Source organism: Thamnophis elegans, chromosome 2 (assembly GCF_009769535.1).
Source record: "Thamnophis elegans isolate rThaEle1 chromosome 2, rThaEle1.pri, whole genome shotgun sequence".
Lineage (NCBI taxonomy): Eukaryota > Metazoa > Chordata > Lepidosauria > Squamata > Colubridae > Thamnophis > Thamnophis elegans.
In genome coordinates, this window is record NC_045542.1 from 63,036,556 (window position 1) to 63,054,292 (window position 17,737).

At 39.8% G+C, this 17,737-nt stretch overlaps 1 protein-coding gene across 1 annotated transcript; it reads left to right on the forward strand.

Annotated features, from left to right (window-relative positions):
• The first annotated feature begins 273 nt into the window (after positions 1-273).
• On the forward strand, positions 274-16,979 carry LOC116503014 (uncharacterized protein C16orf45 homolog). Its single transcript, XM_032209101.1, has 6 exons — positions 274-352; positions 4,418-4,538; positions 12,811-12,884; positions 14,019-14,133; positions 15,411-15,484; positions 16,861-16,979. The coding sequence occupies exons 1-6, from the start codon at positions 274-276 to the stop codon at positions 16,977-16,979; spliced, it is 582 nt and encodes a 193-aa protein (XP_032064992.1).
• The last annotated feature ends 758 nt before the right edge of the window (positions 16,980-17,737 follow it).

Here is a 17,737-nt window from a genome sequence, read left to right on the forward strand (position 1 = left end):
GCCTCAGATTCTGCCTTATCCCCCCCACCCCCGACAGATGTACAAGAGCATCGCGGCATGAACTGATGGTGGGCGGCAGCTGCCAAGCTGGGACCGGGTTTGGCTGAGATCCATGCTCTTTTGATTCCCCACTAAATGATTCCTTGATCAAAAGCTGACCTTCGCTTCCTGGCAACCCCTTCTCCTTAGAAGTCCTCCTCCTTAGGGAATTCTGACCATTTTAAAAAACAGGGGGAAACGGGGGGATTTTAAAAACCACAGCAAGGAGTGAAGATGGAAAAGGAGAGCAAGGCATCTACTCAGTATGGATCCCTGGAATCAACCAAGTGGACTGCAGCAGATTCAGGCAAAGGTAAGTTTACTTTGCACATCTGGGGTACTGCTGAAATACCAACTCAGTTCTATGACCTTTACCTCTAGCAACAGGGCTCAAATCCTTGCACCTGTGCAGGATAAATATATATGTGTGTCTGTATGGGTATTGTGTATAAATATATGTTTGTATCCATGGTTATTAACACATGGATATTCATGTGTTAACTGTGCATGGTCTCCTATTCCTTGAAAGTTTTATAGTAGTCAAGAGAAGATTGATGGCTCATTCCTCTACCTACTTCCTACACCCCCACAGCTCCTGGAGATGTTGTGGCTTATAGGAGGGGCTTCTTGGTCACTTGTCTATTTCCCTGGCAATCGAGACAGAATAACGTGTCATTAAGTAGTGATAGGGAGAAAAGAAGACAAATATGAGCAAGAACATCTGGCTGAGAACCAAAAGATTTGGTTCCTCTTCACCCCAACCCCCCCCCCCCCAAGATATCTGACCCAGATCATTGCAGGATGGAGTTTGTTTACTAAAGACTCAAAGGAAGAATCCCTTAGAATAATTGAAGGACCATAGATAGTCTCTGGAAGTTAAAAACACGTGATTTGGAGGTTGCCAGAAAAGTAGCATCCTCATTCTTAACTAAGATGCCTGAAGATAGCCTTTATTTTTCTAAAGGAATTCATTTATTGCTTCCAAATGTGGTTTTTAACTCCAAGTAAGGATTTATTATTTATTTCTTCAGGGGAAAAGCTCCCAATTTTTGTGAATGGGAAAGCAATAAGCCAGCTCTGACAGCAATAAGCTTAATGACAGAACAGACCCATTGCTTGTCCCTCCGCATCTATTCTCTTGTAATTATGGATTTAAATTATATAGCAAATAGTATTGAATCAAGTAAGAAGCATCTATCCATCTATCCAACCACTTTACTAAATTTATGCAATAAAACACAAAAACTGTTTGAAGATAAGAAAATGGCATATGGACATGCATTTCAGAAATCTGCTAGTTTCACCTAACTACATGTCAAAGAAGACACTGTCATTTTAAAAGGTGGATCTGCCTTGATAAGGCCACACTTGGAATACTGCATTCAGTTTTGGTCGCCACGATGTAGAAAAGATGTGGAGACTCTAGAAAGAGTGCAGAAAAGAGCAACAAAAATGATTAGGGGACTGGAGACCAAAATATATGAAGAATGGTTGCAGGAACTGGGTATGTCTAGTTTAATAGAAAGAAGGACTAGGGGAGACGTGATAGCAGTGTTCCAATATCTCAGGGGTTGCTACAAAGAAGAGGGAGTCAAACTATTCTCCAAGGCACCTGAGGGTAGAACAAGAAGCAATGGGTGAAAACTAATCAAGGAGAGAAGCAATTAACTGAGGAGAAATTTCCTGACAGTTAGAACAATTAATCAGTGGAACAGCTTGCCTCCAGAACTTGCGAATGCCCCAACACTTAAGAAGTCTTTAAGAAGATGTTGGATAACCATTTGTCTGAAACAGTATAGGGTTTCCTGCTTATGCAGGTGGTTGGACTAGAAGACCTCTAAGGTCCCTTCCAACTCTGCTATTGTATTGTATTGTATCACTTGCTGTAGATATGGCACTAAGTTTGGGTCATTTCATCGTAAATATAGCTCCTTGTTGACTCCCCACTCTGAAAACAGCATGCCAATTAAAGGAACCATTTCCTGTTCTTCCATACAAATTGAGAGGGCATTCAAGTATTCCCTGCAATGGCTGTGGGAATTTTTGGACCATTACAGTTACATGTCATCTCTCCATCTTCATGCTGCTTCACTTAAAACAACTAAAAGTCTTGAGTCAGTCCAGATCAAGTGTTGGAGAGATGTCTTGATTTATGTAGAAGCCTGAGTATCTCCTAGGCCAGGGGTCTCCAAACTTGGCAACTTTAAGACTTGTGGACTTCAATTCCCAGAATTCCCCAGCCAGCATAGTAGAAATTTGTGCCAGGGCTGGTATTTGACAGAGGCACTCAAACCAGAGCATTCCCATGTTAATTAGAATGCTAGGCACCTAAAAGCAATTTCTCTTCCCCAAGGTCATGTAAGGCAGATGTTTGCAGTTTTTTCTCTCTTCTGCTTAGAGGAACTCTTCCTAAACACAACAAAATTGAGCTTAAGCCCTGCTCTTTTTTGCTTACCTTGACCTACCAGCACAGACCAAGTTGGCTCCAATAATGAAATGCCGATCTTATTACTGACCTCTGCTCATACCGTATATATTAAACTAGCTTTCGTGTACTAGAGAAGGATGGCACTGCTGGCCTTAAGGTTTGCATAAAGATAACGAAGTTACAAACTTGTTTCTCTCTCTGCACAAGTCATATTTGGCAGAACTGATCCAAGGATTGCAGAACTCAAATCAGTACAAGATGATTTTGGGGTGTTGGGGCAGATCACTTATAACTCATGTCCAGTGTTTCAATTTGTCCACAGGAGCCTGTTGGATATTTTTTTTAAATGCATGTGCCACCAACTTTCATCATTTCCCAGAAGGAGGAATTAACAATAAATGGCAATACTTACAAGGTGGGTGGGGTGGGGAGAACACAGAAACCTAAGAAGCTGATGATTCTAGGTCAGACCATTGGTCCATTTTGCACAGTATTGCTGGCAATGATTTACAGGCATCAGTGCTTCTTTGTTCTTTCTGGAGATGCCAAGAATTGAATTTGAGTTCTTGGATATGCCAAACATATACTTTCCTGCTGAGCTACAGCCATTCATGAAAGAACACAAAGGGTACCTTAGCATTAAAAAAAAACCAATGATAGAAACTTCAGTGAGGGACCATCCTTATTATCAACACATCCTCTTCACTGACAGGTGTGTCATAATTGTTGCTCCCTGTTGGATTTTATTTAAAGAGGGGGGGTTCTTCTTTGACCCAATAAAAAGGCTTTTGTCTACTCACCCTTAGGAAAAAGACCTATTCAGGCATTTCATTTTTCAATAATACGTTTCATTTCAATGATTCCCCAGAGAAATAATGTGAATAAGTGTGAAGGCAAGCACATATACTGCAATCTTAGAGTTGAGACTCTAAGATTATGTTAAATCCTTGAAGATATGTTGAAGGAAGGGAGGAAGGGAGGGAGGAGTCACTCTATGGTTGACATCCCTTCAACTTCTAGATTGGAGGAGATGCTAAAGATTCTCCCAGTGTTTCAGTGTTGTTCCATGTCTTTAGCCCTTATTTGCCATTCAAGCATTTTGCTTTAGTTCCAGTTGAAATCCTGGTAGGAGGTCAAATACTTTAATTCAGAATCCAAAATATTGAGGTAGGGAGGAATCAACATAGACCACGTATTTAAACCTAGGAAAAACCATCCTTTTCTCACTAATGATCTTTACAGAAAAAGCAACAGAAAAAGCTGCTGGCATAGCAATGACCTCCTGGCTCTCTTCATTTTTTTTTATTTTGCAACTGGTGGGTATTTAGCAATGCAGCAAACAGCAAAATAAAACAGGATAAATCAAGGCCTAGGAATGAGGGAAGGGCCAGTCATGGGGATAGGGAACAAGTGGAATTGCTACACCATCCTAGCATGATGCAGGTAATGGATGTTGTATTCAGACTCCAATAGTCCCATGGGAAACCCTCTCACTACCTTCTAAATAGTAGTAGTAGGAATTCCTGTAGTTTCCTTTTCAGCAGGAGTGGGCAATGTTTTTTAAAGTCCTTTGAGATGGAAAGGACAGGGATAAGCTAGGAAACTATGGAGGATAAGGCTGTGGAAACCATGTTTAGAGATGAAAGAAGATCAGTGTCATGGGGAATGAAGTAAAATTAGGAATGACAGTTCTAACAATGTTGAGGTACTTCCTGTACCAAGGAACAATTGGTTTTTTATTGTAAATATTCATATGGCTATCTTATATACAAGGCTCACAATAAAGACTGATAGGGTTTCATTGAGTTCCATGCAATTAACATTGCTTAAGATGCTGGCAACACTAATCTTCAGCCTGTTCACTCAAAGGATTGGCTGATGTTAGACCTTCTCCTTCTCTTCGTTTCTATCCTTCTCACTAACTGATTTTCTTGTCTGTTATTTCTTCAGGGGAAGAAATAGTTTCTATGGCTGACTCTACAGCTACCATTGATGATATTGAAGGAGAACTTTTCAAAATTGAGAGAATCAGGGATGTTCTTGTGCGGAGAGAATCAGAGCTCCGATACATGTGAGTTGGAAATTTGGAAAATTGGGTCTTTGTGTGTATGTGTGATACAGTATTCAGATGATGGAGGGGAGGAGTATCATTTTCCAAGTTTGTAAGGTAGCAAGAAGCAGGTAGTTTTGAATTCTCTTGCTAGATTTTTCTTCCTTCTCCCCTCCTTTTTTTTCACCCTATCAATTTTCAGTTGATAGGGTGAAATCTTTCAGAGATCCTGGAGCACTGGGGAACTACCAGAGGACTGGAAAAGAGCTGATGTGGTTCCCATCTTCAAAAAAGGGGGAAAAAACAGATCCAGGAAACGATACACCTATCAGCCTGACCTCAATACCAGGAAAGATTCTGGAAAAGATAATCAAGCAATGAATTTGTGAACTCCTAGAAGCAAACAAAGTAATAGCCAAAAGCCAACATGGGTTTGTCAAAAACAGATTATGCCAGACTAATCTTATTGCATTCTTTCATAATGTGACAAAATTAGTGGACCAGAGGAATGCCGTTGATATAGTTTACTTGGACTTCAGTAAGGCATTTGATAAGGTAGACCATAACCTGCTACTAGATAAAGTAGAAGAATGTGAGTTAGACAGCATCACCACCAGATGGATTTGTAACTGGCTGACCAACTGCACTCAACGTGTAGTCCTCAATAGAACTGCATCTTCATGGAGGGAAGTATGCAGTAGAGTACCCCAGGGTTCTGTTTTGGGCCCAGTACTCTTCAACATCTTCATCAATGATTTGGATGAGGGAATAAATGGGGAACTCATCAAATTTGCAGATGACACCAAGCTGGCAGGAATAGCCAACACTCCAGAAGACAGGCTAAAGATACAGAAGGATCTTGACAAACTTGAATATTGGGCACTATCTAATAAAATGAAATTCAATGGTGAAAAGAGTAAGGTTCTACATTTAGGCAACAAAAATGAAATGCACAGGTACAGTATAGGTGGTACCAATCTCAAAAGTAGTAACTGTGAAAAGGATCTTGGAGTCCTAGTGGACAACCATTTAAATATGAGCCAGCAGTGTGCGGAAACTGCCAAAAAAGCCAACACAGTTCTAGGCTGCATAAACAGAGGGATAGAATCAAGATCACGTGAAGTGTTAATACCACTTTATAATGCCTTGGTAAGGCCACACTTGGAATACTGCATTCAGTTTTGGTCGCCACGATGTAGAAAACATGTGGAGACTCTAGAAAGAGTACAGAGAAGAGCAACAAAGATGATTAGGGGACTGGAGACTAAAACATATGAAGAACGGTTGCAGGAACTGGGTATGTCTAGTTTAATAGAAAGAAGGACTAGGGGAGACATGATAGCAGTGTTCCAATATCCCACAAAGAAGAGGGAGTCAAACTATTCTCCAAGGCACCTGAGGGTAGAACAAGAAGCAATGGGTGGAAACTAATCAAGGAGAAAAGCAACTTAGAACTGAGGAGAAATTTCCTGACAGTTAGAACAATTAATCAGTGGAACAGCTTGCCTCCAGAAGTTGTGAATGCCCCAACACTGGAAGTCTTTAAGAAGATGTTGGATAGCCATTTGTCTGAAACGGTATAGGATTTCCTGCCTAGGCAGGGGGTTGGACTAGAAGACCTCCAAGGTCCCTTCCAACTCTGCTATTGTATTGTATTGTAACTCAACAGCTTTTGTCCCTCCATGCAATTTTGAACACGTCTTTACACTCTTCAATCCCCACATCTGCAACACATTCCTCAGAATAATTGTAGGCTTCATTGCATGAGAAGAATCTCTCAACAGAATCAGACCAACTTCGCTTCCTCAAAGGCTACATTGTTCAACCTGCCCCAGAAATTTCAGAGGTTTCTGTGATGACAAGCTGATTTGGAAAGAACTCCGAGAGTAGCAATGTTTGCAAAGGATTTATATCAGAAAAGCAGGTTACTGTTTTTCTATCCTGTAGCCCTCCTGTCTTTCACATATTTGACAGAGAGAGAGGAGGGGAGAGAGGGATATATATGTGTGTGTGTTTGTGTGTGTGTGTGTGTTTGTGTGTGTAAATATCCCTTCTGTCAGCTGAACATTGCCCTTTAAACTTGTCATTCTGAATATCTTCAAGAGTTCAAACATGGACAGCATGATTGTAAAAACAAGAAAGCAGACCAGTATTTTGAGATTAGCTTGCACTGCCTATAGCTTTAGACAGTGGTGAAATTCATTTTTTTTTACTACTGGTTCTGTAGGTGTTGCTTGATGGGCATGGCAAGGAAAGGATACTGCAAAATCCCCATTCCCTCCCCACCTCTGGGGGAAGGATTCTGCAAAATCACCATTCTCACCCCACTCTGGGACCAGCCAGAACTACTCAAAATTTATGCTACTGGTTCTCCAGAACCTGCCAGAACCAGCTGAATTTCACCCCTGGCCATAAGGCACTGTGAGAGAAGGACTTCCTATTTGTGTCATGCCACAACCGTTTTCTTTGCTGTCTTATCAGGAAGAGCTAATTTTCCAATACTGAGACTTAGAATGGTTAAGAATATATTTCTGTAACTCAGATTCTTTTACTAGAGAATTATTTCTATCTGGCTTCCAATCACTCCATACTGGAAGCAATTAAGCTGTGAATTCTGAGGATAAAGTTGACTCTATTCCAAGTTCTGGACTTAGCAAGGAAGGTATGTTGCAGACCCCATAACTTAAAGAATCCCAATTGGTAGAGACTCTTTCTGCCATTGCCCCTGTCCTATGAAAAAATCTTCCCCCAAGAGTAAATGATCCCCCCTCTCCTGACCTATCAGAAAAATTAAGACTTGGCTCTACCAACTCACATGGGGCTCAAAGAGGGGCATGCAAATCTGAAAGTGGTTAGAGACCTGAAGACATTCACTGCCTCCTACTGCCTTTTAATTTATTTTTGCTGTGTTTTTACTTGGCTCCCATTTTACTGATCTTGGTATGTACTATGTTTTTATATGGCTTTTAAAGCTTTTGTCTGTAAACTGCCCAGAGTCATTCTGAGAGTAAGATGGGTGATATCTAAATTTGATAGACAGACAGAGAGACCAAGAGGCAAGCATTTTAAAAGGTGATACTAGCCAATGTACATTTCTCTTTTAAATTACTGTATCTTTCAGATTATAAAACACACATTAGTTTTTGGGGAGGAAAACAAAAACATTCTGCCTCTGCCTACCAGCATCCATTGGTATTCATCTGGCTAGCGTCCTTGCAGTAAATAGCAAACAGCCTGGTCAGTTTCAGCACATTGTTATATCCTGATTCAGCACAAGCAGCTAATTGGCAATTGGACTGGCCTCCCAGAATACCGCCTATCAGCTGTTCCAGGCTGCCAGGATCGCCACAACCCATCGCCGCATGTCACGTTTTTGGCCTCTGTGTGTGAGATTTTCGGCCTCTGCACACTCTGTTTGAGACCCATTCCAGACTGCCAGGATCATCACAGCACATCACCACCGATCTCCCCCTTCATGCATTGCATTTTTGGCCTCCATGCATCACATTTTTTGGCCTCTGTGCATTTTCAGCCTCTGCATGCCCCATTTTCAGCCTCCACACACCCCATTTTCAGCCTCCGCATGCCCCATTTTTGGCCTCTGCACATCATATTTTTGGTTGGTTCCAGACTGCGGGGATCTCAGTTGCTGCCTCCAATCCCCATTGATCCCTGCCGATCCCTGCCACCTGAAACCAGCCAAAAATGTGATGCATGAAGGCCAAAAATTCAACGTGTGGAGGCAGCAATCAGCAGCGATGTTCTGAGGTGATCCCCGCAGCCTGGAAATGGAGCGTGCGGAGTCTGAAAACGCGACACATGGAGGCTGAAAATGGTAAAAGGGTGGGGGCTGGTGGAGCTTCAGCAATATTCATTGTATAAGATGCACAGGCATTTCTACCCACTTTTGGGGTGGGGGCGCATCTTATACTCCGAAAAGTAAGGTATACAGATCAGCTGTGTAACAATGCTGGTACAGTACAATGATAGACATATCTGTTCAGAGTTCATAACCTTAGGCTTATCAGAGTTTACTCTTACATGTAATGCAGTGTTACAAAAAGATTTTAAAATGTACAGTGTGGATCTATAGATTTACTTAATGGGATACGAATTTTAAAATTTTGGTCTTTGTCCTTGGTCAAACTCAGTACCATGGACAGCTCCTTCAGACTGTGTGCAGCCTTACTCAGCCTGGCATCTTTTTACATGCATTATTAGTATTAATATTTTGCTTAGCACATAGATTCTCCTGTATTTTTCCTCTTAATTTTCATTCATATTTACTGAATAAATGTTGGAAAATATTTCAAAGGAGAGAAAGTTGCAGAGGTTTTGATAAGTGAAACGTACAGGGCGGGGCATAACCTTTTCCTAGGGGGTCACAGCAACACTTGTAATAACAACACAAATAATTCATACACCATTCGAAAGCCCATCAAAAACTGAGTTTATTGACACGATTTAATAGTCAGTATGACCACCATTAGCCCTTCGAACAGCATTCAAACGAGGTGGATAAGAACACAACAAATCTTCAAACAGTTCCGTTCGATTTTCCAGATTTTTCAACACAGTTTCCAAATTCATTCTCAAAGTTTCAACCGAATATCGATTTTGACCTTGCTCCTGAATCATCAGAGCTTCCACTTCATCCTTAATTATGGCCCCAATGTTCTCTGCCGGATTGAGATCTGGCGAATTTCCCGGCCAGACGTCATTGCCCCAAAATTCGACATTGTTTTCCTTTAACAATTGCTGAGTCGCATTTGCACGCATGCAAGGAGCTTTGTCATGAAGAAAGACAGCCTCACCAACCACCAAGACATTGTCTGGATCACTGAGAAATGGAATGACATTCTCCAATAAAATTTTCTCACGGAAATAACTGCCATCCCAGGATTCCCCTTTATCCTTCAAAACCCAATGCAGTTTCTTGGCTGTGAAAATGACGAAAATCCCGATGCAAGTCGGATTGCGAACGATTTGTCGATATCGTTCATGTTTGGCGATGTCGTCGACGTCTTTAGCCCAAATTCGATCGTTCTGGAAATTCGGTTTTCGAATGGCATAAACGAAGAATTCGTCAGATGGCGCCAAATGAAGAAAATCTTCCTCGGTCCATTCAGACAACCAATCGCACAACCAAAGCCGATCTTGAACGTGTGTTTGAGTTTTCAATGGTTTGCAAATGACGTGGAATGGCTTCAAACCTTCTCGTTCTCGATATCGGCCGATTGTCCTTTGATCAACTCGTTTTCCACGAATTTGAAGGATTTCTTGGGCCACTTTTCGGTTTCCTTTTCGTTGTTTGCGACTGCCAGTTGCAATGATGGCTTTGCTTTCTTGGGACAGTTGCAGAGGACGCCCTTCTCCAAATTTTGTGAAACATTCTTGGGCTGTTTTGTTCCAATTATCAGTAACCCAATCCGGATGACGTTTCAATTTGTTTGCAATCCATTTTCGATTGATAAACGTCGCTCCAGCATCGCGAGCCTCTCGAAAGGCAATGCATTTTATTCTGTCAATGATCCTTTGTTCTTCCGAATCGAATTTTCCAGCCATTCTTAAAGCAAATTTAACATTTAATAGCTCATTCAATTCAGTTTTTTATGGGCTTTAAAATGAGGTGTCGCGGAAGTTGTAAACTGCTGTCGATCTTGCTGTGACCCCCTAGGAAAAGGTTATGCCCCGCCCTGTAGTTTGCCTACACTTAACTAATGAAGTAGTTATGAAGAAGTATGTGTGAATGACTTGAACCCCTTTTCTTTCTTTTTTTTTTGCTGTGCAAACATAGTCATATAATATGCATTGTTATTTATTTATATGCCTTCCCACTTTCTACATAATTCAGAGTGGCTTAATAATCAAATTAAAAACAGCCAGAAATAACAACAGCAATTAAAACAAACACATCACAAACTAATGAACTAATATTTACTTGGTTTCAGGCGCTGCTGTTTCTTTGAGTGTGCTTTCTGGCGAGTATGTAGAAATAAACACAATGTATATATAATATTTAGGCATATTGCAAGGAGTGTGTGTGGAGTGGAGTTCTTTCAGCTGGAGTTTTCAACTATAGTTGGAGATAGGGGAATAGGGCACAGGACAAGATATCTATCTGTCTGCCAATCTGTCTATCGCTATCTATCTATCTATCTATCTATCTATCTATCTATCTATCTATCTATCCATCCATCCATCCATCCATCCATCCATCCATCCATCCATCCATCTACCTAGCTTGACAGACAGATATTTTGTCCTGTGCTGCATTCCTCTATCTCCAACTATAGTGGGAAACTCCAACTGAAAGAACCCCCCCACACACACACACACTAGCTGGCTAGCAAGCTATCATGCCTCAATCATCTTCTATCTACTTTTCTCTTTAGATTGATTCTCTTAAATTCAGTGTCATTTTCCTTTGGAAGAAATAAGGCAATTACCATTGAAAGAGTAGTACGTAGACGTTGCCTTCCATAATCATGTATAGTTTCTGTGTTCACTTTAGCTCATGGGTTGTCAGCCTGGTCCCTACCGCCCACTATTGGGCGTTTTGGGACTCCAGGTGGGTGGTAGGAACTTCGAAGGTTAAAACCTCCTTTTGAGTGAGTGGACAAGCGCGAGTGCACACATCAATAAACCAATGTGCGCGTGCACACAAACAAGCAAACACGTGGGAAGAGGAAGGGGAGGAGTGGAAACTGATAACAGGGACAGGCAGATAAGTTTTGTTATCTTATAAAATAAAACGGAGCAGAGCAGTTGCAAAATAGGAGAAAGAAAAGTTATAGGCAAGAGAGAATTGTTGTTGGCTAATAATAATAAGTGGGCTAACTAGCTCAGCCTTACTTTTGTACATTGCCCTAAGGAAGGTAAAAAAAGGAGATAAAAAGGAAAAGATAAAAAAATTAACAAAAAAGGGAAGAAAAATAGAGAAAAGGGGCTAAAATAAAGGAGGAGAGTAAGCAGTGTTTAGTCTGGCTCATAAATTAAGTTTTGTTATCTTATAAAATAAAAGAAAGAAATAAGTAAAGGAAGAAGGAGGAGAAAATAAAAAAGGGAAAAAGAGATCCTTGATATAGTGAAATACTATAAGAAAGGTAAAGAAGAAGAAGGCAGGAAAAGGTATTTTGTTTTGATGGTAACACTTAATAAAAATTGGCACCTAATACAGCATTGTTTTTGGTGTTTGTAATAAAAGGGAATAGAGGAGGGGAAAAAGTACTGTGTGGAGTGCTGATCAAAACATAAGAATAAAAGTAGTTGTTAAATTGTGAAACAAATTCAGAACCTATGTCTGAAAAAAAGAAATATGCTCATGTTCCGCACTTGCGCAAAAACTGGTGGGCGGTAAGGAAATTTTTCCATCAAGAAAGATCCATTAGTGGGAGGTAAGTAGATAAAGGTTGACTACCACTGCTTTAGCGTGATAAATATTATTTTCTCTTTCTATATAAACGTTACTAAAATCCTATATATGAAATAAAGATAAAACATAATACAGAAACATACACAAAAACATAAGCCTACAAGTACAAAACTGAAGATCTAACTTAAAAAACCCCATATGTGAACCAGTAACCATTTCTTATTCTTTTATATGATTGCATTGTATCACTATTTGCATTTTCCGTTATCCCCCCCTTAATTAATCTATAAAACTATTTATCATCCAGCTGTTTTTCTACTATTGTAATATAATCCATAAGAGATTCCAGTTCTTAATAAAAGAGTGTGTAGTTCTCGTTCTCTCTCTCTCTCTCTCTCTCTCCCTCCCTCCCTCCCTCCCTCCCTCCCTCCCTCTCTCTCTCTCTCTCTCTCTCTCTCTCTCAAAATGTGAGTTTTGCCATTCTGTCAAACCCATAACTTCAAACATCCATTCTTCAACATCTGGAACTTCTTTAATTTTCAATTTCTGCACATATAAAAATCTTGCTGCCATGATCATATTCAACAATAATACAACACTGGATTTTTAATTCAGTTTTCTTCCATAACTTTTAATAAATTCTATTCTGGTTTCTTTTGTTTTGTTTTGTTTTGCTCAATCATGTCCAATTCTTGAAGGTTGCCTAGATAAATTCCTGCAGTTTTCTTGGCAAGGTTTTTCTGAAATGGTTTGCCATTGCTTCCTTCCTAGGGCTGAGAACAAGGCTGGCCCAAGGTTATCCAGTTGGTTTTGTGCCCAAGTTAGAAATCATAATCTCCCTAATCTGATGCCTTAACCACTACATCAAAGCAACTCTATTTTATGCTCAGGACTATGGTTTTTTTTCTGTTTGTGCAGGATGGATGATATCCAGCTTTGTAAGGAAATCAGCAGGTTGAAAAAGGAGTTACAGAAGTTGATTTCAGTGCCAGGTAAGGCCTATAATTGGAGTGATTGATCCAACAACTGCTGTAGGATTTATAACACACTGTTTTCCTATAGACGTATGCAGATACCTAAGACTCAAATTCAGAGGCAATTGTTGAAAAAGGTTCAAGAGGCTGCATGACAGTTTTAATTGAATTGTCTGTGGCCTATGAGCTCCATATTTGAATACCATTCTGTTGAGAGTCAGGTCCATCAATAGATTCTGCTGTACGTGGAAAAGATCACATCTGCCAGCTCTTTCAGTTCTCTGGAATATAAACCACCTGGTCCTGGTGATCTGAATTCATCTTAAGTGGATAGGTGTTTTTAAACCAATTTCTTACCTATATTAATCTACATTTCTGTTCTGTCTCCCAATATGTTGCTTTTGTTGGGTTGGGCTATTCCCCACCCCCACCCCCTTTGTATAAAAAAAGATTTAAGTGATTCTGCTTTCTCCCTCACCTTTTTGCCATTTTCTCCCATTAGTGGAATCATTTCCTTGACTTTTTTTTCTTGTTCCTTACACATTGAAAGAAACTTATTTTTATTATTTTGGGCATTTGTTGCAAGACTTAATTCATTCTGAGCCTTAGTCTGCCTGATTCCATTCCTGTAGATTCGGGCTATTTGCTGGTACTGTGTTTTAGTTAAATGTTTATGCTTCCATTTTTTTTATACTTGTCCTCCTTGCTCTTCAATTTGTCAGAAAGCTCTTTATGTTGGTCTCAGCCAGTGATTTTTCTTTGTAGTATTATTTTGATTTGGGCCCTTATTATTTCATTTTTCAGAGTTTTCCATGTGCCCTGAGCTGTTTTTCGTTTTAGGATTTCCAATATAACAAGTACACATTAAATTCAAAGTTAACAGGTAAGAGGAAAATGTCATAAAGAGACAGGAAGATTAATATGGATTTCAAAAACCCAGTAAAAGCAGATAGTTTCCTGTCTCCGAAGGCAAAAAGTAAGAAAAACTTTCTTGGGAGAATATTCTACAACTGGGGTGCTGATAATCAATAATCTAATCTAATCTAAACAATTATCTTTCTAGGAATTCCTCCGTTCTGAGAATTATCTTCATCTTTCCTGCAAAAATTTTCAATAATAAACATTTGTATGTGTATTTTCCCCAAACTGCAGAAAATAAAAAATCAAAAGAAGACAAACAGAAGGAGGAGGAGTTAGTGCAACAAATTCATAAACTTGTAGAGACTCGGGATTTCCTTGTGGATGATGTAGAGTTTGAAAGGCTCAGGTAAATATGCCAATTTTCTTGATTACCTTATGTTCCCCCAATCCTGTAAACATTCCAAAGAAACACATAGTGGTTATTCTTTTTTTATTCCTAAAATAACACTGCAAAACTGATGCCCAGTATTACTACAACTCCCAGAATTCCAAACCAGCATTGTAAATAATTAGCATTTCTGGGAATTGCAGTCGAGCAAATCTAGTAGATGTCATGTGGCAGAAAAGTGCACCATAAAGATGCAGATTCAGAAGAGTCAATTGTGATTTTGGGATCCTAATTATCCTAACCCATCTTTTGGGGACTCAGTTCGACAAGGTTGCTGCCAAAATGCCAATGTTTTATCTACTGTACCTTGCAGGGACTCTGTTAAACCAGTTGGCCTTCTGAACTCAAAGTCAGAATTTTTTTCACTTCTTTTCTGTATTGTATTACATTCAATTTTGCATTAATCATACCATACTGTTAAAAACACTGTTTGGACTTTGCCAAAGGAAATGTGGCAACAGGAGTTGATTACAGGAAGTTCTTGACTTACCACCATTCTTTTAGTGATTGTTTGAAGTTAAAATGGCACTGAAAAAGCGAGATATGAACATTTTCCATGCTTATGACCATTATAGCATCCCCATGTCATGGGATCAAACTTTGGAAGCATGGCAATTGGCATGTTTTATGATGGTCACAGTGCCCCAGGGTCATGTGATCATTTTTGTGACCTTCTGACAAGCAAAGTCAATGGGGAAGCCAGATTCTCTTAACAACTGTTTTTACTAATGTAACAACTGCAGTGATTCACTTAACAACCGTGGCAAGAAATATTGTAAAATGGAACAAATCTCATTTAACAGTTGTCTTGCTTAGCAATGGAAATTTTGGACTCATTGTGGTCATAGGTTGAGGACTTCCTATACTGAAAAGTAATCAAGGCAGGAATATAACCTTAGCAAAATCATGTTGTCTTCCCAAGAAATCCAACCCAAACTTCTTAATTGGTTATTTAAGATTCTGTGAATTTTGAAATATTTTATAAAAGGACAAGAAACAAGTATATGTAGCCAGTGACCAAGCCCTTTTTAAATCCCATGGAAGTACCTCCCTTGGTTGTCCTGCCAATCGATGGGAATGAATTTATTTACTACTCTAAATGAGAGAATTCAAGAATCAAAGAAAAGTAGCTTTCTCTTTCACAGAGGTTTAGAGAGCCATCATTCAGACTGCTTTGTAATCGTCTTTTCAAACCTAAGAAATGGCTGCTTTGATGCAGTTTCCTCTTTTCACAGAGAACGAGAAGAAGATAAGGAAATGGCTGAATTTTTAAAGAACAAGCTTTCCAAAACCTGCCTTCTGAAAACAAGTAGGTAGTCATGAATATGGAGTTGCATCTCCCATTTTTAATGGACAAGATAAGGTGTCCATGCTTATTCAAAGAGAGAGAGAAAGAAATCTGCATAGTATTAAGCAAAATCAGTGAGTTTGCATTCTTGGCTGTACTTTATCCTGCATATACTTATATTCGGATTATGTCCTGATTAAACTTATAGCTTCCATGATGGGACATGTTTCATTATTATATTACATTTTATATATTTGTTGTTGTTGTTAGTTGCGAAGTTGCATCTGACCCATCACAACCCCCCCCCCCGGACAATGTTCCCCCAGGCCTTCCTGTCCTCTACCATCCTCTGGAGTCCATTTAAGCTCACACCTACTGCTTTGGTGACTCCATCCAGCCACCTCAATCTCTGTCATTGCATTCTTCTTTTGCCCTCCATCTTTCCCAGCAAATAAATAAATAAATAAATAAATAAATAAATAAATAAATAAATAAATACACACACACACACATTAAAGAATTATAGGGTTGGAAGAGATGGCTTACGCCACTGAGTTCAACTCTAGCCTCTGTGCAACAACCCAAATTAAAGTGTCCCAGACTGATGGTTATCCAGTTGCTTCTTCCCCACCCCCAATGACAGGAAACCCACAATCTTTCTGAATAATTGCTTCTACTCTCTGCTTATTCAGAAATCATAATTTTCTTCTAACTTTCATCCAGGATTGGCTTTTTATAAGGACAATAAGCACTCTAAAATGAGAGATAACAGGTCTGGACTTTCCTTTACTCTTCCAGATATTGGAAGAGTGCTATTCACACCCCCACAGTCATTTTTTCCCCCAAGGTTAGACATGCCAAACGCATTTAATCTTTTTTCATAGGTTTATGTTTCTAGTCCTCTGATCATCCTTACAGGCTTTCTTTGAACCAATTTCTCTAAATCCTTCTTGAAGTGTGATGACTGAAACTGGACATAGTATTCAGGATGGAGTTTGAACAAAACAGACCTCGAGTAATTACTGTTCATGATTAAAACAAGTTTAATGCTGTTGATTGCATTTTTTGCAACCATATGTCGCTGTTGGCCTATGGAATAATGCAATTAACCTCTTTGAGTCATTCAAAAAATGTAATGCCCAAAACAGGAGCAATATTGAAGGTGGGAGACTGACCAGTGTAGCATTTTAATGGAAATAAGATTTACTGTGATTTTTACAACTGTTTGAATATTCAAGATACTCATTAGTTCGTTCTGACCCAGCACCAGTACTCAGTCTTTCCTAATGAATTGCTCGGACAACAGAGGGAGCCCTTTTCCCCCAGATCAATTTGTAGTTCATTTTCCAGAGCTGTATGTCAAGTTCTTATGGCAATAATTGATTGTTTCTTCATAGCTCCTGTAAAAGAAAAGAAGGTGACATCAAGAGGACAACAAACCTCTCCACCCTATGTAACAAAGACAAGCCTCATCTTCTTGAAGGAGTGCTGTGGCTTCACCTGCTCAATCATGTAGGCTAGAGCTAAGGGGCATGTGCTCAACACCAAGCACAAGATCCAGTCATGGGTAAGCCCTGCCCACTTCCTGGTTAACCGAATCCATTCAAATCATAGTAGATTCACAAGCCTATTGAGCAGAGATGAGTGATTCCACTGTGGACAACATGTTGACGGAAAGCACACAGGACCCTAAAGGTCTATATAGGCCAGAGTTTGGTGGAGATCAGAAGCAGACAACACAAGATGCTCATGAAAGAGAGCCAAACAAGGGACACAGACCCAGATATTTAATACCATGTTTTCCTTCTTATAACTATTGTAACAGGGATAGCATCCCAACCCACGCCATCCCAAGTTAGGATGTAGTTTTCGTGTTGGTTGCAGATTTATAAGCTCTAGTGACATAGGTACAGAAATGTACTGACACAGATCCACACACACACTCATCCACATACGAAGTAGAAGGACTGAGCACTTCCTTCCATTTCCTGATACTCTAAAACAGGAAGTACCAGCAGAATGATTCTCAATATAGTGGATTGCTGCTGTTCATCATGTTGCATCCACCCTGCCCTGCTTCTATGAAGTTTCCTAGCAACTGTGGGACCCAGAGATGTCTGCATCATCTCCACAAAGGTCACCTTCATGTGCAGAATGACAGCTGTGCATCAGCATTACTCTTAGATTACTACACGCAGTGATCTTATTGACAGAAATTTATTCTTATGGCAAAGTCAAACATGTAATCAAGAACTGCTTCCAAACTCATGGTTT

Coding starts and splice junctions, on each gene's coding strand:
- LOC116503014 (XM_032209101.1), top strand. CDS start 274: ATGGAAAAGGAGAGCAAGGCATCTACTCAGTATGGATCCCTGGAATCA. Junction 14,134..15,410: donor GTAGAGTTTGAAAGGCTCAG/GTAAATATGCCA, acceptor CTCTTTTCACAG/AGAACGAGAAGAAGATAAGG. Junction 15,485..16,860: donor AACCTGCCTTCTGAAAACAA/GTAGGTAGTCAT, acceptor GTTTCTTCATAG/CTCCTGTAAAAGAAAAGAAG.